This window comes from Giraffa tippelskirchi, chromosome 10 (assembly GCF_054371585.1).
Source record: "Giraffa tippelskirchi isolate mGirTip1 chromosome 10, T2T-mGirTip1v1.2.pri, whole genome shotgun sequence".
NCBI lineage: Eukaryota > Metazoa > Chordata > Mammalia > Artiodactyla > Giraffidae > Giraffa > Giraffa tippelskirchi.
The window spans coordinates 131,467,863-131,495,180 of NC_137284.1; the positions used below are offsets into that span (position 1 = coordinate 131,467,863).

General features: G+C 36.7%; 1 protein-coding gene across 1 annotated transcript in view; it reads right to left on the minus strand.

The window, feature by feature from the left end:
• Positions 1 to 12,733: 12,733 nt before the first annotated feature.
• Positions 12,734 to 27,318, minus strand: part of SLC13A1 (solute carrier family 13 member 1) — an 84,309-nt gene continuing 69,724 nt past the window's right edge. The window contains exons 11-15 of the mRNA XM_081534097.1: positions 24,536 to 24,642; positions 21,683 to 21,792; positions 17,030 to 17,191; positions 14,871 to 15,008; positions 12,734 to 12,871 (exon numbers count right to left, since the gene is read on the minus strand). Of these exons, the coding sequence (XP_081390223.1) occupies positions 12,734 to 12,871; positions 14,871 to 15,008; positions 17,030 to 17,191; positions 21,683 to 21,792; positions 24,536 to 24,642 (655 nt within the window). The remainder of the gene's footprint in view (positions 12,872 to 14,870; positions 15,009 to 17,029; positions 17,192 to 21,682; positions 21,793 to 24,535; positions 24,643 to 27,318) is intronic.

Consider the following 27,318-nt stretch of genomic DNA (forward strand, 5'->3'; position numbering starts at 1 on the left):
TTAACACTTAGTTAATGCAAAACATCACCAATGCTGAAGAGTCCCTCAAGTTACATCTGACCAACTTGTGTTATTAGAGACACTAAGAATCCTACTGGAACTAAGATCTTTCTTCAAAAAATTGAGATATAATTATAATGCATTTGGAACTGAGATATTAAAAGAACCCAGCTCAGTGAAATAAAAGATAGAAGGCTGTACTTTGTAATTAGCAATTAATAAATAAGGCTGATCATCCAGGAAAACTTCTGCAAACCTTGAAACTTTCTACAGTCTTCATTATGTTTTCTCCATTGATGTAGGCAAAGGACAGGGGTACACTAAATATTTGTAGCCTGAGTTGAGGAGGAGATTTTAAAGACACTAGACACCCTACTGTCTATGGAAGTAACATTTTAAATACTCTTAATAGGTATGAGTTTTTCCTTTCTGTCTTGACACTCAAAAATATATTTTTTTATTATGTTTAAAAAGCATTCTCACCACACACATACACAACAGGCACACACACACATGCACAAGCAAAGTTAACTACATGAGGTGATAAATGTGCTAATTATCTTGATCTTTGTAATCATTCCACAAAGTATATGAAAATCAAATCATCACACTGTACACTTTAAAAGTTTATCTTTTTAAGTTAAGCTTTTTCACTTTGACATAATTGCTTTGTCTATATAATGTGTCAGATTGGATAAGCTACGCTGACTCTGACTTGTCACTAAAAAATATCTAAATTTGAAGTCTACTTTAAACTTCTTTGAATACTCTTACTGTATCCACAGAACCACCTAACTACAGATTCAGTATCCATGTTTGGCAAATAGATTCAGAAGAGGCTGCATGAGATGGAATAGCATATTATAGCAACCCAGTACTTGATTGTTTAGTTATCATGCCTGCTTTCCATATATGTTTTTTTCAGAAAAAACATGAAGGATTGCTAGTTTAAAATACTCTTTCTTGAAAGCTTGCTTTACATTTTGTAGAGTACTTTACTATCAGATTTTGAAAGGTATGCTACTAGAAATGCTCAAAACTGTTTTAGGGAATTGTATAGAGTTTTTTTTTTTTCTTTGTTTATATTATTTAGTCCAGTGAATATACGAAGATAAAGAAACCAGAGATAGGAGATGGAATGTAAATTATGGTCAATGAGACTTCTCTTTCTGTGGGAAGACTGAGGTTCTTTACAACCTCACAGTTCTGGCTTTAAAAAAAAATGGGGAAGTAAATATAAGTAACACTAGCCTTCAGGAATATATTAACTGTAAAGCTGGCTTTAACTCAAAGTATAAATTATCTAGCACATTAAATCTCAAATACAGCCTCAACCACAGTTGCAGTAATGGAGACGGTCAAATTCCAATTCTTACCCTTTTCAAATTCTAAGGAGGACCCATGAGTAGGTTCTGTATGAAGGAAGGTCAAGGTATCCCAAAGCAACTTCCCAGATACCTGAGGACAGAACTATTCATACCCAGTAGACCCCCAGCTCTGGAAAACAGCCAGTATATCCCATCTCTGACCGGAAGCAATTACTTTCCCAGTTGAGACGGAGAATAAAAGTTTATGGAGAGAAATGTCAAGGACTGTAGTAAAAATGACTTTCCAAAACCCTGAGGAATAACCTGCCATTATTTATTATTCATTTAACATTTGTTAGATGAACCACAAAAAGCCTTGTTACTGAGAAGATAAAGTATTCCTGTCAGACCCCAGCTTTTGTCAGAGACTTGCCTCCTCAGGTTGAACCAACTTTGAGGTTGACTTATTTTTCTAAACAATTTTTCCAAGATTTAAAACTCTACATCCCCTAATTCTTTTTACATAAAACAAGAAAGCATATTTGTCCTAAGGTACTTTCAAATATGGCCATGAAATCTTGTGTTCTAAATTAAAATAATGACTTAAAATTATATCATTCATTCATCTGTCAATGGACATGTAGGTTGCTTGCACGTATCAACTATTGTAAATAGCATTAAAATGAACATTGGGGTGTGTGTATCTTTTCAAATTATGGTTTTCTCCAAATGGATAAAGAAGATGTGGTATATTTATACAATGGAATATTACTCAGGCATAAAAAGAATGCAAAGATACCATTTGCAGCAGCATGCATGGACCTAGAGAATATCATACCAAGTGAAGTAAGACAAAGACAAATATCATATATTGCTTGTATGTGGAATTTTTAAAAAATGATACAAATAAACTTACTTACAAAACAGAAATAGATTCATAGACATAGAAAACAAACTTATGGTTATCAGAGGAGAACAGTGGGGGAGAGATCAATTAGGATTTGGGGATTACCATATACACTCTACTGGGGCTTCCCAGGTGACTCAGTGGTAAAGAATCTGCCTGCCAATGCAGGAAATGTGAGTTTGATCCCTGGGTTGGGAAGATCCCTTGGAGGAGGAAGTGGCAACCCATTCCATTTCCATTCTTGCCTGGAAAATTCCATGGACAAAGGAATCTGATGAGCTACAACCCATGGGATTGCAGAGCATGCATGCATACACACTACTATGTATAAAATAGATAAACAAGGACCTACTATGTTTAAGCACTCCCTTAGCCTTAGAGCTTTGTTATACTTTAAACTCTGAGCCTTTACACAAGGCAAAATAATAACAGTTTAGTTATTAAACAAAATCAAGGACCTTAGTTAGTCCTGAAGGACTATAGGTAGTATTCTGAGCGATACTCTGTGAGCTGTTTTACAGATACTGAAGCCCTTACCAGGTGGAGAAAGATGACCACATTGTAGCTATGATAGAAGCTTTTCTGTTTCATATAATTCTGAGAACTGGCCTCAAAAAATGGGAATTAATGCTAGAACTGAAGATTAACTGTACTTGAAACAATCAAGGTGACACTGATCAGACAACCACATTACTGATTTTGAGATGATTCTCGCAGCTGACTATGTTTCTCTACCCCCTCCCTCTGCCAACACAGCCCTGAAATTCCCCTTTAAAAGCTCTTGCCCTTGAGGTGGCATTAGTGGTAAAGAATCCACCTGCCAATGCAGGAGACGCAACAGATGTGGGTTCGATCCCTGGGTTGGGAAGATCCCCTGGGAAGAGGAAATGGTAACCTACTCCAGTATTCTTGCCAGGAGAAACTCATGGACAGAGGAGCCTGGGAAGCCACAGTCCAGGGTGTCACAAAGAGTCGGACACGACTAAATGTCTGAGAACACACATTCTGCCTGAGTGGCAATTGGGAGTTGGTTTTTAGACATGAGATCACCTTATTCCTTGGTTGCTGGCCTCCAAAATAAAGTAACCTTTCCTTTCTAACACTTATCTCTCAGGTGTTGGTTTTTGAGCAGTGAGCAGCTGGACTTGGGTTTGGTAATAGTATTGCACAGGGAACTATACTCAATATTTTGTAACAACATATAAGGGAAAAGAATCTGAAAAAAAACACATATGTATATATAACTGAATCACTTTGCTATATGCCTGAAACTAACTTCTTGTAAATCAAATATACTTCAGTTAAAATAAATATCAAACAATTTAGGATATAAATATTAGGTAGCTATCACAGTATTGAAGTTGAAGAAAAAACAGTTTCTTACATGTTGTTTTTGGATGTTCTAGACTCACTTCACCTTATAGAAACACTGTATTTTAAGCTAAAAATAAACATCTGACCACTGTCCTCAGCTTCACATTTGGACTATTCAAGTGAGTTTAGTCAGTTTTTCTTGACTCTCTCATAAGTGCTGAATAAATCTCAAATTCAACAAAATCAAAATTGCACTCACAGAAGAGCATTTTCTACCTCCAAATATCATTATACAGGCTCCTTATCTACCATTTACTCTGTTATTTAAGGTTGCACTGTACACCAGTGATTAAAATTGGAAACTTCAGAACCAGTCAATTAACTTAGCTTGGCCTGATTCCAAGTTTACTGGGGGTGGTGGGGGGTGGATTATAATTTAATTTGGCTCTTCTAGAGACCTCCACTCCTAACAAGATGCAACATTAGGAATAGGATTTATTCTTCTGCCCGAAACAACTAAGAAAAAGAAAAATTTTGTGAAATAACAGTTTTTAGACATTGGATATCAGGCAAAACAGGACAATGATTTCTGAAAGGAAGGAAATAGTTGAGCCCTGTGATTGCCTCAACTTATAGCACAGGGAGAGTTTCCAGGCAGCAGCTTAAAGAAGGGGGAATCCAGGCAGAACCTGTTGATAACCTGAGTTGAGTAGATGGAGTTGGGAGTCTTGGGAGGACACGTGGCTATAGTTTGCAGAGCAGAGTATAAGAGAGGAGAGACATGCCTAGACAGAAAGATCTCCAAAAATCCTGTCCCGTATTCTGTTGAATACTGATCAAAGCATATTTGTCAGGAAACTGCCTGAAGGTAAAGAAATAATTACTTAAAATTATTAGATGAGGTGATCACAAGGACTCATACAGTGTTGGGAATAATTCATGCTCCAACCAGAGTGTGTGTGTGTGTGTTAGTTGCTCAGTTGTGTCTGACGCTTTGCAACCTCATGGATTGTAGCCCATCAGGCTCCTCTGTCCATGGAATTCTCCAGGCAAGAATACTGGAGTGGATTGCCAGTCCCTTCTCCAGGAGATCTTCCCAACCCAGTGACTGAACCCGGTTCTCCCGTATTGCAGACAGATTCTTTACTATCTGAGCTGCCAGGGAAGCCCTCCAATCAGAGTGGAAAACCTCAAAAGTAACAGAGCATCAAGTAAAACACTGAGAAAGATGTTGCCTCAGTAGTGAGGGAAAGGCAGTCCCAGTACAGGTTGTTTTGATCTTACCCAATAAATCTTAAGAGCAAATTGTTTCCAAATAACTGTGCCCCAGAATAACACTCAATAATATTTATAGAAATAAAAATATACCTTAAATATGCCTAGTATTTAACAAAGTAAAATCAACAAGGTCTGGCTCTCGATTAAAAAAACACACACACACAAAACAGTACCAGGAGGAAAAATAACAAAACTATGGCTCTTAAATGAGAGAAAAATCAAGCAAAAAGAAGCAGCAGAAATGACAGAAATGATAAAATTAGTAGGCAAGAACAGCAAAAGTTATGAAACCTATATTATATACATTCAAACTTGCCTCATCCAGGGTGAGTTTCATATGTAAGGTTCACAGAATTTAGATAAAAACGGCAAGAAGAAAGGAATAAGATACGGGATCTAATAAACAAAAACCTAAGTTGACTAAGTTAAACGCTGAAAAAAAACCAAAAAACACTGAAATGACTAAATTGACTTGGATTTAGTTAAATTAAGTGTTCTGCTCTAAAGAAAAATGGAAGGTTGAGAGCTACATTAGAATACTTTGTCTTTGAACTTGCATTTTTTATGCTTTTTCAGTATTTTAATTCTAGCTTTTGTCTTTTTTTTTTTTTTTTTTATAAATTTATTTATTTTAGTTGGGGGCCAATCACTTCACAACATTGCAATAGTTTTTGCCATACATTGACATGAATCAGCCATGGGTTTACATGTGTTCCCCCTCCTGGACCCCCCACCCACCTCCCTCCCCCTCCCATCCTTCTGGATCATCCCATTGCCCCGGCCCTGAGCCTTTGTCTCATGCATCGAACATGGAATGGTGTTCTGTTTCACATATGATAATATACATGTTTCAATGCTATTCTCCCAGAACGTCCCACCCTCACCCTCTCCCCCAGAGTCCATAAAATTGTTCCATGCATCTGTGTCTCTTATTCTGTCCCGCATACAGCTTTTGTCTTAACCCATACATTTACCGATTTGGTTACTCACCATTTCTTACTGTGTCACACACCTTCAGTGTTGAATTATTTTTCTTTTCCTTTTGATATATGCATTAGAAGTATCTTCATGAGCCTTGCATGTGGTAAGCTCCCTTAGTTTTTGTTGGTTTGAAAACTTCTTAGTTTTCTTTCATTCTTGAAACATAGATTTTTCTAGATATACCATTCTAGATTGATAGTTCTTTGTTTTAGCACTTGGAGATTCTTAACTGTTTCCAATTGTTCTGGTGAATGTAGCCTTTGTTTAGTTGTCTAATTATAGTTCCTTGAGTGTAGTCTGTCTTCTTTTTCTCTTTATCATCTTTTCTTTCTTTTGGCTGTGCCCTGTGGCATATGGGATCTTAGTTGCATTTGGGATCCTAGTTCCCAGATGAGGGATTGAACCTGCTCCCCCTGCAGTGGAAGCGTGAGTTTTAACCACTGGATCACCAAGGAAGTCCTTCTTTTCTTTCTTGGTTGCTGTTGTTGTTCAGTCTCTAAATCATGTCTGACTCTTTGCAACCCCATTTATTGCAGCACGCCAGGCTTCCCTGTCCTTTACTATCTCCTGGAGTTTGCTCAAATACTCTTTCTTCCGAGTGTTCTACTATTTCACTATCACATAGGTGAGGGCATATTTCCTTTCTAAAAGTCCTGCTTTGGATTCATTGTGCTTTCTAAAAAACTTGATTGATTTCTTTCATTAATATTGGAAAATTGTCACCCACTATATCTTCAGAGACAGCGTTTCTCATATTCTTTTTATTATCTACTCTTGGTGAAAGTGAAGTCTCTCAGTCCTGTCTGACTCTTTGTGACCCCATGGACTGTAGCCTACCAAGATCCTCCATCCATGGAATTTTCTAGGCAAGAGTACTGAAGTGTGTTGCTATTTCCTTCTCCAGGGGATCTTCCTGACCCAGGGATTGAACCCAGGTCTCCTACATTGCAGGCAGATGCATTACCATCTGAGATCTCCTCTTGGAATTATGATTAAATATATTGTACGTTTCTCATTCTAGCTTGCATTTTTAAACTTCCCTTCAGAGTTCTGTATATCTCTGTGTTGCATTCTAAATAATTTTTTAAAAATATGTCTTCAAATTCACATACTTCCTTTTCTGGTTTGTATAGTGCTATTTAACCTATTCATTAAGTTTTTAATTTAAATCATTATAATTTTCTATCTAAAATTTCTAATTGACAAATTTTAATATCTATCTGGTTACTTTTAGCAGTCTCTTGTTCCTTATTGTATTTGTCTTTTATTGTTACCAAAACAAACTACCACAATGTAGTGACTTAAAACAATACTCATTATTTTCTCAGTGCTCTGTAGATTAGCAAGTTTTTCCAAAACAAGTCTCACTGGACTAAATCAAGGTGTTTGCAGGGCTGTGACCCTTACTGGAGGCTCTTAAAAGCAATTTATTTCCAAGCTTATCATGTTGGCTGAATTCAGTTCCATGCAACTGCAGGACAGAGGTTTCTGTTTCCTTGCTGGGTTTTAACCAAGGGTCATTCTCAGTTTCTGAAGGCTGCTTGCATTCTCTGGCTTGTGACCCTTTTCATCATCAAAGCCAGCAATAATGGAGGGGCGGGGGGGCGGGGGGGAGTGGGCAATTCTCATGTTTCAAATCTCTCTGACTTCCCATCTGTCTCATCTTACCTCCTGACTCTTCTGCCTTCCTCTTCTGTTTTCAGGAGGCTCATATAATCACATTGAGTCCTCCTGAATAAGATTAGATGGAATGAGATGGTTGGATGGCTGGATGGCATCACTGATTCAGCGGACATGAACTTGGGCAAACTGCGAGATGGTGAGGGACAGAAAAGCCTTGGGTGCTGCAGTCCATGAGGTCACAAAGAATTGGACACAACTTGGTGACTGAACAAAAACAATCTAAGATAATCTCCCTATTGTAAGGTATCTGATTAATAAGCTTAACTACATCTGCAAATGGCTCAGTGGTAAAGAATCTGCCTGCAGGAGTTGCAGGTTCCATCCCTGGGTTGGGAAGATCCCCTAGAGAAGGAAATGGCTACCCACTCCAATATTCTTGTCTGGGAAATCCCATGGACAGAGGAACATGGCGGGCTACAATCTATGGGATCGGAAAGAGTCAGACACAATTTAGCGACTAAACCACCACAACCCACATCTGCAAAATCCCTTTATAGTAGTACCTGGATTAATATTTGACTGAATAATTAGGAGACAGAAATCTTAAGAGGACATTTTCAGAATTCTGCTTGACATACTTATATCCAAGACCCTCTTTTATATTTTCAAACATTATGCTTCTTCACTTTATATTCTTTATTTGGTAATTAGAATATCTGCTGTCTTTGCACTTTGGATTCTATTTCTTTTGCTTACGTTGTTTCTTGCACAAAACACTTTATGTCTTGTCAGAATTTATGAGTTTTGATGATAAACCAAAAAGTTATTTGAGCCTCAAGTTGAAAAAAGTGTTCCTTTTATTTTTTTTGCCAGGTGCCTGGGAATACTACCAACCTAGGATTGCTTTAAAATACAATTTCAGGTTGAAGTCTCCTACACAACACTGATACTGAGACTTTAGGCCCCTAACCTGTGTGGTTATACATTTTCAAAGGAGATTTTACTCCTCTCCAAGTGCATAGGCCAAAACATTAAAATTTCCTTATGCTTCCCTCTTTTAAGTGGGTTTTTTTTTCTCATTTTCACTGAGATGATATCCTATCTCCATGTAATTTTCCACTTAACCCCTAACTTGCTTGGTTCTTAGTTTGATCTCCCATCCCTTGTACCCTGTCTACTTATTAAAAGAAAATTTCAAGATCTCTAGGGATTAGCAGTTTCTGTCTTCAGTCCTTACTTAAGTCTCTGGATTCTTGCTGGTTCTTTAAATCAAACTTTTCTCTTAAGGACTTCTATTATTATTATTATTTTGCTGACACAGTAATGCATTATTATTATTTACCCTGAAGAAGATATCCCCCACCTCTGACCTCCAATATCTATACCACCATACTGTCACTAAGTCCTTTTCTTTCTTTCTATAAAACCCCATGTCTTTTTCTTTCTGGACAAATGAAGTTATTCATATTTGGAAAAAACTTTCAATTTCTACTTTATTTTTGTGCTGTTTTTTGTGTTTATTCCTGGACTAGTCTGATCTTGCTCTGTACTGGGGACCTTTATTTTTGATATTTGCATTCCTTAAAAGTTACCTTGTGGATGGGGGGTCCAGGAAGGGGAACACATGTAAACCCATGGCTGATTCATGTCAATGTATGGCAAAAACTATTACAATATTGTAAAGTAATTAGCCCCCAACTAAAATAAATAAATTTATTAAAAAAAAAAAATTACCTTGTATATTATTACTTTGCCTAAAGTACTTCATTTGGGAATAAGATAGCTGATGCAGCCCTGGGGTAACAATTTAAACTATTTTTATTTGTATATTATGTTAGAGTAATAAAACTGACCATTTCTTTGAGTTTACTTTTTCATTGCTAGTACAATCCTCTCCCTTCTAAAAATAAAAACACTTACCTGGGAAAAATCCACACATAAGTAAAGATAATAGTTATGCATTAACTCAATCAAAAAAACTTTGAAACAAAAGTGTCATCACAAAGAATCATATACACAATGGAATATTACTCAGCTATAAAAAAGAATGAATTTGAGTCAGTTCTAATGAAGTGGATAAAACTGGAGCCTATTATACAGAGTGAAGTAAGTCAGCAAGAAAATCACCAATACAGTATATTAACGCATATATATGGAATTAAGAAAGGTGGTAATGATGACCCTATATGCAAGATAGCAAGAGACACAGATATAGAGAACAGACTTTTGAACTCTGTGGGAGAAGGCGAGGGTTGGATGATTGGAGAGAATAGCCTTGAAACATGTATATTACCATTTGTGAAAGAGATGATCAGTCCAAGTTCAATGCATGAAACAGGGCACTCAAAGCCGGTGCACTGGGACAGCCCAGAGGGATAGGATGGGGCGGGAAGTGGGAGAAGGGTTTGGGATGGGGGGACACATGTATACCCATGGCTGATTCATGTCAATGTATGGAAAAAAATACCACAATATTGTAAAGTAATTAACCTTCAATTAAAATAAATAAGTTAATTTAAAAAATCTTATTAAATATTTAGCCATGGCAAAGATATAATAAAATATCTAATAATAACCTTTGGTATATAATAATATATAGTACACATGTCCAGACGCGATTAGTATGCCATAATATTGTTTTATCAAGTTTTGCTAATAAATTCAGTTCATAATATTGGTTAAAAGTTACCTTCCCACCTCCTAGGCCGAAAAAGGAGAGAACCAAGACTTGGAGACCCGGTAGGGTGAAAACAGTGCACACATTTGAAAGGAAGGAAATCTGAATTCTGGGTGCTGACATGTTACAGTGGCAGTTGAGGTAAGCAAAGGAAACACGTGTGCCTGGGAGCCCTCCAAGCACTTGCAGAAACAGACAGTAAATAGGCATTTAGTGAAATTGCCCCTATTATCTAGACAAGATCCAAACCCTGAGCAAAATACAGAGATTTAAAGTGACAAAGATTTCTAGTTAACCTCTAAGTAAAGCTCAAGATAATAACAAAAATGATATCTATTTTAGAGTGGGAGGACAAAGATTTGTTTGATCATCTGTTTGGGCTGTCTGTTGGAAACTTTCAAAGACAGTGCATACCACTCAAACTAAAAGAGCTTGAGAACTTTGATATAAATGGGACAAATGTAAAATGGATGAGTTAAGTCATTTCTGATATATTAACTAGACATAAAGATGTAACAAGAGAACCATATGGCTCACTTAAACAAATTTTGACTAACTATCATTTTTCTTGTACTCAGCTGGCAGCTGTTGGAAGTAATTCATTAAAATGATTCAAGCTGAAATGTTTATATTATTTTCTTGAAAGCAAAATGTACTCATTATAATTTTAAAAGTCATTTCATTTTTTCATAATGAAAATATATTCATCATATAATTCAACAGTGATAAATTGAATGACTAGAAAAAGGCAGAAAAGTAACAAATACTGTGGATCATAAATAAATGTGCAACAAATGATAGATAAAGTGAAAGTGAAGTCGCTCAGTCGTGTCCGACTCTTCGTGACCCCATGGACTGCAGCCTACCAGGCTCTTCCATCCATGGGATTTTCCAGGCAAGAGTACTGGAGTGGGTTGCCATTGCCTTCTCCATAAGGGAGCAAATAAATAGGGTGAACAGAGATGATACACACAAAGAAGTAAGATTATATTTTAATGATTAAATGGACACATTTTTTATTGAAAAAATGATAAATTTTGCATTGAATAATAAACAAATAATGAACATGAATTTTGAATTTTATATATGTATAGAATTATATATAATGTTTTAAAAATGTATAACTTAAAAGATCCTCTTTATCATATTTAATTTTCAAGAATAACTTTATAAATAATGTTATTTACACACACAAAAAAACAAACCATCCCTGAGGACTTCTATGAAAATTAAAGAAGCTATTAAAGGTGTATTTTAACCTTGTCTTCTATTTTATTTTTAACATGAGAATTGCTCTGTTTTAATTTTTCCATATTTTCCTAACTGTACACATTTCTTCTGCCCTGTGAATTTTTTCCCTTTAGTTTAATTTTAGAATGCCAATAGACCTGATCTTTCATATCCTGAATGCTAGGAGACTATTTTCTTCTTACTTTGTTTAAATGTTCAGTTCTTTTTCCCTTTTGGTTTGCCCATAGATGACTTATTTTTCTCCTTTGTGAATATATCAACAGTTTCAACTTTTATTCTTTAATTTTCCTCTGGTACTTCTTTTCAATATTGGTGTAATGGAGTTATATGACTTTTTGCTATACTTGTATAAACAGTGATAATTCATGTAAATTTCTGAATCTTTTGTTTTTACGTATGATATTATGTAGCTATGAAATAGGGCAGACAGACTGAAACCCACAATCACAGAAAACTATGAAATAAAATAAACACTTAAGCAAAACTGCTACACAAATAGACAAATGTGTTAATAGTTTTATACTGTTTAGCTTTCTTTTCTAACTATACTGTGCTAATGGTGGAAATCATATCAAGCCTTAGTCATAGAACAACAAAATGCATTTTTCAGTGCACTGAGATCATACAAGTATGAACCATAAGATCAAGTGGAAATTCTTATCTGTTTTCTGTTGTTTAGTGGGCTCAGCTATATATATATATTTTTTTACTTTCAGTTGTTATACTATGGGGCTGTATCAAGAGTAATCTGATTGGAATATTTTTTATATGATGGGATGTACACCTTACTTAGATTAAACTTTTCTTTTGCACCACCAGATGGCCACAGTTTTGATTTTTTTCAGAAAATTCCCTTGGGCAACACTATAGAACACTACAGAAATGATTTATGCAAGTAACGGCAACCCACTCCAGTATTCTTTCCTGGAGAATCCCAGGGACGGAGGAGCCTGGTGGGCTGCCGTCAATGGGGTCGCACAGAGTCAGACACGACTGAAGCGAATTAGCAGCAGCAGCAATTAACTTGTATATTTTATTTACTATTTCTAGCTTCACGGAAAGTTTTTGAAATAATAAATGGACATCTGAAATGTTACATTGAACCAAAAGTGAAAGATGAAGCAAATGACCTCATCTCTTTGAAGATCAAGTTATAAATTATTCTTGTGATGAAGCAGAATGCATATGGTCCATAAGCGAAATCTCAGCTGGGGGCTTCTTGATGAAGGCACATAGATGCTCTTGGTTGCATCTTAAAACAGGTTTTTGGGTGTTCACTGGAACTACAGCAACTACACCAGGACTGATTAAAGAATCATCAATTTTCTAGAGCCAAAGTTTGCAGTGAAGGCTTTTTAGTGGTTTCTGAAACTCACCACAGAATAGTCATGCTTGTCATGGCGTTGTCTCATTACTAATTGGAGGAGCCCAGGAAGGGTAAGTGTAGAGGTCAAACATAGGTACAATCCAGGTAAACATGCCAAGCATCACCACAGCAACACCCACAATATTAACGCCAAGTCCAGCTTTAACCTTGAATATGAAAGAGCTTGAATGTTAGTCTCAAAAAAACAAAACAAAACAAACAAAACCAATTGGGAGAATTGTAACACTGTTCAGTACAGTTCAGTTCAGTCGCTCAGTCGTGTCCGACTCTTTGCAACCCCATGAATTGCAGCACGCCAGGCCTCTCTGTCCATCACCAACTCCCAGAGTCCACCCAAACCCATGTCCATCGAGTCAGTGATGCCATCCAACCATCTCATCCTCTGTCGTCCCCTTCTCCTTCCGCCCCCAATTCTACCCAGCATTAGGGTCTTTTCCAATGAGTCAACCCTTCGCATGAGGTGGCCAAAGGTAATACTGTTACAGAAGGCATATGTCAGATTTACATGCATCTTGATTGGTATCAATTATTTGATTCATAAGACAAGTCCTTCCATTTATGCCAAAAAAGAATCTGTTCCCAACTAATTGCCATTACAATTAGAGAAAAATTCCTTAAAAAATCTGCCAATTCAGGTCAAATCAAGATTTGAGTTTTGTGGTTTGGTATTTCAGTGAATGTGTTTCAGGTCACTATATGAAAACTGAATCTTTCATATTCATTTCAGTATTCTCTTACCAGAGATCTAATATCTCTTCTATTCATCTTTCTCAAAGTTCCCAGTCTTCTAGCTCTGATGTCATTATTCTAGTATCCATAGACAATCTCAAATTGCAGAGATTGGCCAACTCCTGCCCATAAACTGCTTTGTAAACCAAGTTTTCCGGGACCACAATTTTGTCCATTTGTGTACAGACTTTTGTTGGCTACTTTTATGATGCAGTAGTTGTTACAAAGAACCCCTACGGCCCAGAGTCTCAAATATTTACTCTCTGGATCTTTACAGAGAAAGCTTGCCTATCTCAGCATTCTCTGTATTAAAACATGAAGCCCCAAGGCAAAATGGGATGCCTAGAAATGAATATTATGGAGTTTCTGTCCATGCAAGCCACTCATTTATTTTAGAATTTTGTTTTTTAAATTCACAAACCTAGCACATTGTTTATATTGTAATATATATAAAATATATTGTATATTATTTATTATTTATATTATTATTTATATTTTTATAAATTATTTATATTATATTTTATATAAATTATTTATATTATTATTATTTATATTATTTATATTGTAATATATATAAAATATATTGTATATTATGCACACTTTTAAACCCAAAGTAAATTATGTGACTTCTGCATAGAGGCATTTACAGAATTTTTATGTTACAGGGGCTTAGGAATAGCAATCTGTGTAGAAGGAAGGAACTGGGGCTTAACTTGGAACTGCATTTGTACAGCAGGCTCACTGAATAGCCTTTTAGTTATATTCTTGCTTGGTTTGGTTCAGAAGTGGGTGATCAAGTTTGAGAGAAGACCAGGATATTCTCAAACTAGTTCTTCACTACCACGACTTCTGTATTTAGCAACGTGCATATTTTGTCACTTACATTTTCTACTATTCCTTGCTGTGCTAATTTCACTTCATTTCATTTTATTTCAGGTGTCACTATTAGAATCAGAAAAAGAAAGATGACTTTCCGTTAGTCAGGCACTGAGCCCAACATCTTATTCAGAGCAAATATCAGTTGTGTAAGCATTTGTGATAGAAAACCACAGTGCTTGATTGCTAAATTTCATTAACCCTACTTCTTCTATTTGGCTAGGTCAAGTTGGATCCTGATCTTGAGAAGCCCTAAGCTTAAACCATTGTGTTGAGTGTACTCTATGCTCTCTTCCTCTTCCAGTGTATTACTGATGCATTCAATATCTCTGTATTTGTGACTGCAAATATTAATGGCATGTTTGCTCCAGGTTATCACTCTTAAAAACAATTCTAGGGCCAGTCACATGCACTCACATTCAAAGCAGAACTCAAACTTTGCATTACCTAGCAGTTGATTAGTTTATGAAAGGATAGAAAACCCAAGACATCACAAAATAATGTCTACTGGACCTGATAGCATTCTTTCAGTTCACTCACCATGTCCATAACTTTTAGATGGCCATATGAAAAAACAATAGCATTGGGTGGGTTTGCTACTGGTAGGAGGAATGCAAATGAGGTACAGAGAGTAGAAGGTAACAAAATATGAAGAGGGTTGACTTGAATGGCTTCAGCCTGTTGGAAAAGATAAAAAGGAGTCTAAGTAAAATTTTGAGATAGGTATCAAAATGAGCAAAATTATTATAATAAACTTCCCAGAAGCAGGTTGAAATATAAAGGCAAAATTATACACATAAATACAGTTTTTAAGATTTTTTAGAAAACGTATCTCCTTCTTTTGGTTGTTTATATGGTGATTGGCATCCATTTAAGCATTATAACTCAGTTCATTGAGAAAGTAAAGTATCATTTATTTCAGAAACAAAATGAAAACAGCAACTGAATATCTAGAGCTAAGTGCCACGCTAAGTGTTTATATACATGTTACTATATAATATCTAAGTATTTATATATGAAAGTAAAAGTTGCTCCATCATGTCTGACTCTTTGTGACCCCATGGACTATACAGTCCATGAAATTCTCAAGGCTAGAATACCAGAATACTGGAGTGGGTGGCCTATCCCTTCTCCGGGGGATCTTCCCAACCCAGGAATTGAACTGGGGTCTCCTGCATTGTAGGCAGGTTCTTTACCAACTGAGCTACCAGGGAATCTCAAATATATATATATAAAGTTATATTATATATTTATATATAAAATTTAACAGTATATAATGTATAGCATAATATAATAACATCATATATTTTTATATACAGCTTAAATTTCACTACGGCCTTCATTTCAGTTCAGTTCAGTCGTTCAGTCATGTCTGACTCTTTGCGACCCCAAAAACTGCAGCACGCCAGGCCTCCCTGTCCATCACCAACTCCCGGAGTCCACCCAAACCCATGTCCATTGAGTCGGTGATGCCGTCCAACCATCTCATCCTCTGTCGTCCCCTTCTCCTCCTGCCCTCAATCTTCCCCAGCATCAGGGTCTTTTCCAATGAGTCAGCTCTTCGCATCAAGTGGCCAAAGTATTGGAGTTTCAGCTTCAACATCAGTCCTTCCAGTGGAGACCCAGGACTGATCTCCTTTAGGATGGACTTGTTGGATCCTCTTAAGAGATGGTAATTATAGCCCGAAATAGCAGATGAAGAACCTGAGGCCCATAGAGGCTAAAGTAACTGATTCAAAAACTTAGCTGGCAAGCAGTTAGAGCTTAGTAGGCTCTCAGGTTCCTTTGGCTCCAAAGTTTCTCATCATTCCATTAACTTACTGCCTCTGTGAGTTATATAATTTAAAATTTACTTAGGAATCATCACAGAAGAGTTACTACTATTCTTAATTATTTAACCGCTCCCTGTTGAGAAATAAACCCCAGAAAAACTCCAAATTGTATTTCACTAATATCCACCTGCCTACATTTCTTTTCTAATTTGAAGCCGCTCAAGAATGCCGACGTCTGCACCTTGAGCTGGTAGCAGAACAATTCCAGAAGGGCAATCTTTCTGCATCTAAAGTGTTTTCTTTTCACCAAAATCATCTGCCCGGGGAAGAAAAACATTTTACTTGAAGCTATTTCTCGTAATTGCCACCTAGTTGTGGAGAAGAGACAGTTTTCCCCTCTCTCTCTTTGCAAATCTGCTTCTTACTTTTCTTTTAAAATTCTTCTTAGGCTGTACAGAGCTGTGTCGGAGACATTCAAGCTTGAAGCCCGAGGTGTAAACCTGGCTTTTTATTCCCTTGCAAATCACTTATACGAAGTGCTTCTCAAAACATCAAGACATCTTCTGGAGGAAGAAGTATGAATGTTAGAGAGCTAAATATGAAAGTTGTCAGGAAGCACTGAATCCCAAAATCTTCTAGAGCTGGAAAGGGTCTGGGTTGACCCTCCCATTTATCTGTAAAGGAAAACTATGGGCAGAAAGAAGGTAGAGGGCTCTCTCAAGATCCTGCTGCTTGAATATGGAAGAAAAGAGTTCTCCTGAGCTGAGGTCTCCTAAGGAAAGATGCATGTGAATAAGGACCACCTTGTAAGTTACCTACAGGGAACCATTCGGGCCCCAAATGATTCTACACCACAATATGAGAACATGCAAAGTAGAACACTATTCTTTCAATGAAGAGAATAAATAGGATAAATGAAATACTCACCAATGGAGATAATATTGGAAGAAGGAGGGTAATGGTAGCTGGATTGCTGGCTACCTCTGTTAAAGACGTGACGAGCAGAGAAGATATCAGAATTATTAGCCAGAGTGGTAATGAACCTAGAGGAGATAATTTATTTCCTATCCACTTAGATAGTCCCGACTCCTAAAAAACAAATTTGCAATATGTATTATTCATTAATAAGTCATTTAATCAGACAATTTAAATAAATTAAAAAGCATTATTTGGACCTAAGGTCTCAGTTTCTAAATTATCATTTTAATCTTTCATTGTTTTCTGTGGTTTGTTAGATCTAGGTGACAATGACATTATGAAGATCTAAATTATTCTTATTTTAACACCACTAACATGCTTTAGGAAGTTTGGATTGTCTTCCCCCATTTTTTCAGTTAAATTTTAATTACATCTAATTACTATAGACGCATGTCTCTCAGGGGCCTCACTCCCTCCTGGGCGGGGGTGTCTTGGCACTTACAGGCGGCAACTAAAGACCGTCCATTTTGCTGTCCACAGTGCACTCTGCTGCTTTCAGGGGCCTGCCTCAGATAACTCTCCACATGGCTGGGCATCCTGAGCTGTGTAGTGGCCACATCACAGCACATGCTGTCCACTTTGAGCCATCCCCCAACTATAAGCCCCTGGAGAAGGAAATGGCAACCCACTCCAGTATTATTGCCTGGGAAAATCCCATGGACAGAGGAGCCTGGTGGGCTACAGTCCATGGGGTCGCAAAGAGTCGGACACAACTGAGCAACTATGCATACGCACTATATATGGGTATAAAAAGCCATGTAGTACTACAGGGCTTTAAGAAAAGGAGCGTCCTTTTTGGTCTTCCTCTTCCCACATTTAAGCTGTGTTCCTCAAAGGCAACAATTTTCATTCACATTAGTTATTTATGCCCATGTTTATGTTTATGATAGCTATTTTACAAAATTCTACTTTTTCATATTTCTAAATTTTCAATTTTAGACGTTATTTGGAGCAAGCATGCATGCTCAGTTGTGTCTGACTCTTTGCAACCGCTTGGACTATAGCCTGACAGTCTTCTCTGTCTGTGGAATTTTCCAGGCAAGAATACTACAGCAGGTTGCCATTTCCTATTCCAAGTGATATTCTTGACCCAGTGATGGAACACTGATGTTCTAATATGTACACGAAAATTCAGTTTTCTAAAACCTTTCATCATACATATATTTCCTGTCCCTCCCCCCATTCCCTTAAATTCATATATCAACATTTTAGGTTAAATCAATATTTAAAGTTTGCCATTATGATCATATGAATATTGTTCACAGCTGAGCCTCTTAGTGTACTGTGATTGTTTTAGATGTTTTGTTTTAGTTTTTGTTTGTTTTTCTAAGAAATTATTTCCCTATTCTTTTGCTTGCTTAGTTTTTTAAGCACCAATCACTAATCCTCCAGTACACTTTCCAGTAAAAGTAGAAAACTCCTCACAAATAGACAGACATTTCAGGTAATTGTTCTTTTTAATTTTCCCTAATGGAGATGTCGATTTTGGAGTATTTCCTCCTCTTGCTACACTGGGACTAGTTGCTCTTTATATCTACTTTACTGTTATAAAGTGACTTCTATTCACTTATGGGTACTTATGTGTTCCCTTCACCTCTTTCTGCTGTGGGAATCCTGTCTTGTTAAATCCTTTGTGTTGATGGCCCACAGGACCACATCTTCTGTAACTTCCTGATAATCGGTGCCTGGAAAGTAAATTTCTTTAGTCTCTGCATGTCTGAAAACCTCTTTCTTTTCTTTTCTTTTCACATTGCTCTGATATATCAACCTTTTTAGAATTCTAGATGTACAAATAATTATTGCTCCATTTCCTGTGGCTTCCAGTGGGTTCTTTAGAAGCCTGATGTTCAGATCTTGGATACATTGTACATAATACAGGAAAATCAGTCAAACTCAGATGAACAGATACATTATTCTATTTTTCTACTACAAATGGAAAGGACAATCCGCCATTTGTGAGATTTCACTGAGCTCCTGCGTGTGTGAATTTGTACATGCATGACAAAGTAGTATGGACATCAGAAAGGCTCTAATGACAAGATCAGAAGCTGGCAAAAAACATCCCCAGATCTGATAACCAGATGTTATGTATATTATTTCTGGTTTTGACTTATATTTTTGTTTGGGGTTTTGATTTTTCAAAATCACATTAGCCCCAAATCCTCTTTAAATATATCAATATTTAAAGAATGGATTTTACCTATGTATTAGGTAAAATTAGAGTGGATTTTACCTATATATTAGGTAAAATTAGATTACCTAATCTCATTAGGTAAGACTAGATGCAGTTGGAAAAGATTACATCACATACAATCCTTCACCTCAGGAAGCCACTGAGATCATATCATCATGCTCATGGCTTCAAGCTGACCACTCAGAGGTAGGGTGATTTGGGGTATCCCACAGAAATCTGAGGCTTTGTGCTAGGATTTTCCCAGCCAAGTAGAGCTCCTCCAAGGTTCCCCTACTTCTTTCAGAGAGAGAGTCTAGTGAATCAGACTAAGTCCACACCTTATCATTTCCTTCGATTCTGCAATTCTAGGGTCTGGCCAGTGCTTTTAAAACCACTTTGAATGACAGATATTCTGGGAAGGAGAGATGAACATATTGACATCAATCCTAGAATTGCTGATTCTGATTTCCTCACAATTCAAATTAACCGATACAGGAATGGAAGTTATTTATTCTGAGAAACTAGATCTCATTACTGCTGAGCTAGTTGAAAAGTGTCTTCGTCTTCTATTGTTATCATTTGTACTTGAACAGTCTATGAAGCAAGCCAAATCTAGACTTGAAACGATATTGTAAGTGGCACTCAGAGTTGAGACAATTTTTAAGACTTTCACGTATTACCAAATTGCTGAAAGCTCAGTATCCAAATCTCACACGGAAAAACTGACAATAAAGTCAGAAGCAAAACACAGTCTTTCCTTAGACTGTCAAGAATAGGACAGAACAGGTAGTTATTTGTCTTGAAAAACAGAAAAATTTAACTTTGGGGAAACTGAAGGGCTGGACATGATATTTCTCTCACTATTGATTTTACTTTGATGATTGAATAAGAAAATGGAATGTTCATGAGTTTTGAGTGTTTCATGGAAGGCTATGAATAATTAAAGTCCAGAATAATTAAAGAGTAGACAATTTTCATGGAATTTTGGGGAAAGATATTCTTCTTCTGCTGCTGCTAAGTCGCTTCAGTCGTGTCCAACTCTGTGTGACCCCATAGACATTCTTCTTCTAGCAACCCTATAACCAGGGCAATTTCAAGGGACAAAGGTTTCCCCAGACTTTTACTTTATATCAGCTGCATAGATGATGGGCCAAAGAAATAGCCAACTTTATTTCTCATGGTGATTTCATTTCTTCCTAAAATTATACTATACAGTCCATGGAATTCTCCAGGCCAGGATACTGGAGTGGGTAAACCATTCCGTTCTTCAGGGGATCTTCCCAATCCAGGAATTGAACCCAGGTCTCCTACATTGCAGGCGGATTCTTCACCAGCTGAGCCACCAAGGAAGCCCAAGAATACTGGAGTGGGTAGCCTATCCCTTCTCCCTCGTATCTTCCCAACCCAGGAATTGAACCGGATCTCCTGCATTGCAGGCAGATTCTTTACCAGCTGAGCCACCAGGGAAGCCCTCATAAAATTAGACATAATAAATATTAAACACGGCTATGTGAAATTCTTTCTGGACTTCATTGAATACTCATGTCTGAAGTAATTTTAATGTAGTTAATATGTAACAAGTAATGTAATACAGTTCTATTGTTTCTCATTCTTCTTTGGAAATATTAGGACCGTGATATACTTCAGTATTCTTGCCTAGAGAATCCCATGGACAGAGGAGCCTGGCAGGCTACAGTCCATAGGGTCGCAAAGAGTCATGACCGAAGCAACTTAGCATAGCACATAATTGTAGAGAAATCTGAGAGCTACTTAAATTCATCATGATATAAGGAAAGGGTATAAACGAAAAAAATGTTTTACAAGTAGTCTCTGTATAAGTAAATTTTATATGCTATTTTTCTTATTAAGCTTCTCTTCTAATCCTATTGCATGGATTAAAAATTCTATTTATTTTTCTTTTGATATGCTGCTGCTTCTACTGCTGCTAAGTTGCTTCAGTCGTGTCCGACTCTGTGCGACCCCATAGACGGCAGCCCACCAGGGTCCCCCGTCCCTGGGATTCTCCAGGCAAGAGTACTGGAGTGGGTTGCCATTTCCTTCTCCAGTGCATGAAAGGGAAAAGTGAAAGTGAAGTTGCTCAGTCGTGTCCGACTCTTAGCGACCCCATGGACTGTAGCCTACCAGGCTCCTCCATCCATGGGATTTTCCAGGCAAGAGAACTGGAGTGGAGTGCCATTTCCTTCCCCGATTGATATGCTGGGACATCATAAAAATGATGACTTATGCTCACAGAAATTCTTGAACTTTGGACTCACCTCATCTGTGTGGTATAGTTACTGCTTGGCTACTGAAATCTGCATCATTACAATGATAGGATGAAGTGGAGCATTCCAAAAGCTTGACTGTCCTTGTGTCCTTCTTTTGAATAGCTTAGTTAACTGCTAAGTATCTTAGACACAGAATATTACCTCACAGCCATCTGCCAGGGCAAACCCTCCACCAACAAGAATGGCTATATCCCAGGGCATGAATGATTGGAATTCTTTCCAAGTAATCAGTGGAGAGTAATCAAAAGCAACTGAAAAACAAAAGTCCTACAGTTAAACATTGCTTAAATATTACAATATGACAGTTCTTATCATCTTAAATAGCCATCTCATAAAAAGTTTTCAATATTTCTGTATTATTCTTATATAGGAAACTTGATCTGGACTTTGAGTAATTTCTACCTGGCCTAGATAGAACATTATATTATAAAAAAAGAAAAATGCCATAACTTGGAAAACTCCTTTGCATTTTATTATAGAAAAAAATTTAGATAAATGATAACATCATATATAATACTATTCATTCATTCATTCATTCATTCATTACACTAACATCTTTGCCTACCATGAGTAACAAGTGCATTGGGCTATCTGCAATCCACCATTGATACAACAGCCTCTGTGGAACATTATAATTATCATTCACTCATATTTATTTGAATATTTTATTATTTTTTTCAAATCATGAGGAGGGTCATGATAGATTCACCAGAATTTCAGTTTAAAATAATTCAAAGTTCAGATTAAATAATTTTCTTATTATTCAGGAGACCCTTAAAATGCTCATAAAGCAATAATCACAAGGATTTCTCTTGATATTTGGGTTCTGATAACTCCATTGATTTGCTTAGAAATAATGTCATCCATGAACATGGATTTTGTGCCCATTTAACTTTTGTGTGTATCAGGCAAACTTCTACATGGTAAGCTTTTAAGAGTACTAAGAAGTCCTCTTCCTGTTTCCTTCTTACAAACCTAAACCAAACCAACTCTCATTGTTGATGGAAACTTAGGTATTTCCTGCTCGAATCAAGACCATATATCCTGTTAAACACTAACATCTCTGACTGTTCTTCTCATGTAAAACTGAATGTTTTATGTCTTCTTGTTGTTTAGTTGCTAAGTCATGTCCGACTCTTTTGTGACCCCGTGGATTATAGACCCCAAGGCTCCTCTGTCCAATGGGATTTCCCTGGCAAGAATACTGGAGTGGATTGACATTTCCTATTCCAGGTGATCCTCCCAACCCAGGGATGGAACCCGTGTCTCCTGCATTGGCAGGTGGATTCTTTAGGCTGAGCCACCAGGGAAGTCTGTTTTATGTCTTATCTTGCATTTTAAAACCTAATGTGAATCAGTTTATCAGAGAGAAAAGGAGTTAAAGAATGAGAAGAGAGAGGATGATGGAGAGGGCAAAGCTCTTTCTGAAAGGAGGACTCAGAAGAAGCTGTGGTACATATACACAATGGAATATTACTCAGCCATTAAAAAGAATACATTTGAATCAGTTCTGTTGAGATGGATGAAACTGGAGCCCATTATACAGAGTGAAGTAAGCCAGAAAGAAAAACACCAATACAGTATACTAATGCACATACATGGAATTTGAAAGATGGTAACGATAACCCTATATGCAAGACAGATAAAAGAGACACAGATGCATAGAACAGTCTTATGGACTCTGTGGGAGAAGGTGAGAGCTGAGAGAATAGCATTGAAGCATGTATATTATATGTGAAACAGAATGCCATTTCAGGTTCGATACATGAGACAAATGCTCAGGGCTGGGGCAATGGGATGACCCAGAGGGATGGGATGGGGAGGGAGCTGGGAGAGGGGTTCAGGATGGGGAACATGTGTAAACCCATGGCTGATTCATGTCAACGTATGGCAAAAACCACTACAATATTGTAAAGTAATTAGCCCTCAACTAAAATAAATAAATTAATAATAATAAAAAAAGAAATAGGGATCAGAGAAGTTAAGCCATGCAGAACACACTACTGCAAGGTCTTAGGGCTTTGATTGCAATGGTCAGAGACCTCGGGGCCTCGTAGGAATCTCTGCTCTGTATTACACCACCTTCTTATAACACATTTGAGATATGCTAGTCTCAAGTGAAGAACAAAAGGCATCTATTTCTATGCTATACTGTTTACATATATCAGGTCCTGGAAATCTGACTCATCAGTCACTGATCTATTCTGACTCAAGAAGTCAAGTGCGCCAGTCCAAGGGCATGGCAACCAGTTCCATCCTAGCAGATAAATCAATAAATAATTAATGAATAAACAACAAAACTCCACAATTCTACCAGCCTATTTCCAAACAATTTTAAACATATTGACAACATAGGAATTTGATTACCCAAAACATGCTGTGTTAGTATAAAGCATAGGCATGGATGAGAAGTGTGTGTGTATTTATACTCAAATAACCAAACACATTTTCTTATTCATGTGTTATGAAGACAATGAAATCTCCCATTGAATATGGTTTCTTTCTTCTGTGACATCAGGTTATGGCTAAGTGTGGGGTTGATTTGCATTTTCTCCAAGGCTACTATGAGGCTGTAAATACTCTTCCCTTGAAAGTCCTCACATTTGTAGATCCTCAGCATTTATTACTGAAGGCTCATCTTGAAGTATAACTTCCAAGCTCTTATTCCTGTATTTGTCAATAGTAAGATTAATTCTGATTATGAGCGGGACAATGAGCTTATGATAGACCAAATAGTATCACCCATAGTAGAATTCTAACTAACCATGGTGTGTAAAGAAATCTACTTCTAGCTTCTACAAAGTAAGGTGGTCCTTCGTATGAGGAGAGGAAGTGTGCAGTCTGAACAGGGGATGCAGTGTGTAAACAGGAGATGTAAACCAGCAGCTGTGTTCACGTCCATTCCTTCTGTTCTACAGTGTTAACTGAAACCAAGGGAATTTTGTACTTTTGCTCTTCTACCAAATTCATGCAGAATTATAAATAATACTCAACCAGTTTCTCCTGTAGGTGTAGTTTTGGTCAATCTCTTAGCTGGGATAAGAAAGAACAGGAGTCCTATAAGTAAAGCAACAGTTGAATCTGAAGCAAAACCGGGATACCTAAAAAAGATAAGTGTGTGCATTAAAAAATGCCATCAAGGATTGTATGAACTAAGCACCAACTGATTATGCTAATAGCATAGAAGTAGGAGTGGTAGTATTGGTTATTTATTCTGAATAATCTGCTCTAAAATCTATGGATTCACAACTAAAAATGAAACTTAGTGAAAATGAAAATCTCAGGCAACATCCCCATTGTTTTCGTAGGTCTCCTTATTTTAAAAAATCAGGTTTACACATGTTGATATGCTAGGCCAAAAGTTCCCTTTCAGGTAAAGCTGAAAGATCTGGTAAACAATTTCTTCTCTGGATTATTTCTTTTAATCATATTGACAAAGCTTTGAGGTTGAAACAATAGGCCAAGTCCTAGATAATTGTCTATAAAAGGCTACTATTGAATTGTGGCAAGGCATGGATGTTTCCAGAGTCTTTTAAAACTCTTCTGTAAATTGTGAAAAGGAATTGATCTGTTCTTCTAAGATAGAACATCTGCTTCTGTGTTTATAGGCCCTGGCCATATCATACCAATGAAGTCGACTCATCTGAAGCTCTGTACCCTATGAAACTCAATCAAGAATATTAATTATCAGAATGGGTTTGAGATGCTCATAGATGATCACTGTACAAATTAAGAGTTATTCAGGAACAGATGGGGTCTTAGAAATACTAGGCCATTCCTGCAAGTAAGACACGTTTCCAGAATCCCCAACAGTTAAGAAGTACCTGGAGACCAGATATGAATGAGACAGGAAGAAATAATTAAAAGTCAGTTTTAAAAGTCAGCATATTAATTAGTGAATCTTAGAATCTGAAAAGCAGAGTGTATACCCTAAGATTATTTTACTACCTTGTAACTCAGCAATGCATACATAGTAAAGAGGCTCTTTATTTCTGTAATTTACTTGAACAATCTAGATAATCAAGGAAATCCATTACTTTATTCAATCTGACAATTTTATAAAGCAGTCTTTCCTCCCTAAATATAGATTTTCTTTCATCTTGGAGTGAAATGTTGCCTTGGTATAAGTTATTCGAAAAATGTAACCAATATTTATTATTTTACAGTTCCTTATTTCTTTTATTTCAGTTATAATTTTTGTTGGATTTTTGCCAAATTAGGTCAGGCATCATGTAATCTGATTTTGTTTTATATGAAAAGACATATTGAAATCGTTCCAGGTTCAAACAGATGGAATGAAAACATGAGGTGGTAGCTATAAATCTTGATTTATCATTCTAGCTTTGGAAACTCTAAATGTCTAAAATCTCTACATAACAAATATATTCTAGAGTATATACACTTCACACAAAATCAAGCCATAAATTCAGAAATAATTGCTCTTTAAAAGACTTTTTAAGCTATTATCATTTTATATTTAGTTTATTATGAACTAAGGTTGTCTCAATATTACAAAATATTAAGCTTAGGTAAATTTTATTTGCTCTGGCAATTTAAAAACATAATTGCCAATTAGATGTATATATGCAAATTCCTTCCTCTTTCAAAGCTTTTTCTTCTTTTCTTATTGTTTTCTCTCAGAATTTGAGACAACATGGGTGCCTCCTCAAATCAAATACACTTTGTTTTTGTGCTACAGACAAAACATCTGAGTTACATTTTCCTCCTATAAGGAGGAGAGTTAGAAACTGATTATATTGAATTTCCTGTTGGGGTTTCTGCCTGGTTTTTATTAGCCATTGTCTGATTTCATTTAGTTTTTACACATTGGTGTTAAGGACTCTCCCCACCTAGAATGATAGGAGTGGCATTTTTATAAGGAGAAAGAATTATTTTTTTCAGTTGGCCTAGGTCCTATTGCAAAACCATAAAGTTTAAATCAAACTATTAAACAACAGTTTGCTATGAACAGCTTGCTGTAAGTGATTGGATATTGCCTTTTGTTTAGACTTCTTGAAATGAAAAGTTTTCACCCTAATGGAAAGAAAAAGTCTATGAGGCTGCAGCTGATCCTTAAAACATGTACCACACTGCATTGTTGCACTTGTGTGCTCCCTAGGAATTGGCAAGCACATTTGGCAGCCTTAAAAAAATGTTGGCAATACCTATATAACCAGAAGGCTCTGATGCAAGAATTTCTTCAATCCATGTGGGCAGAATAGATTTGACTCAAACGTTTTTAGTTTCCACCCTCCACTACATGGATTTTTGTGGGGGGATGTGAGACAGGAAGTTCAAATCAGAGATCTGCTGAATTTAGGATACAGAGGACTTCAGAGAAAGACAGATTTGGAAACGTGAATCTCAAACCAAGGTATTTATATGAACATGTAGGATGGTCCTTAATTTAGCAAATTATTCTACAATCTTCCCCCTCACTTCACATGACTCAGCAGTGTCTGCTGGGATATAAATCACTGACAGATAAAGTTAACTCTGACCCAGCTTCTAACTGTAGCTTGTAAAGTCAGTCTTCTTGCTTATTCGGGAATTCCTTATTTATAAAATAGGGGCAGGGATAGATTTATAGGGAAATAATACAACAATGGACATCAACAGAGGAAAAGACAAAATATGAACTAAACAAATAACCCTTCATAGACATAAAAACTTCGGTTGGCAAAAATCACAGAATATGAATTCATATCAGGTTATTAAAAAGCACTGAGTGGTATTCAGTGCACATAATAAACACTTATATTGCACTTCTTGTGGGA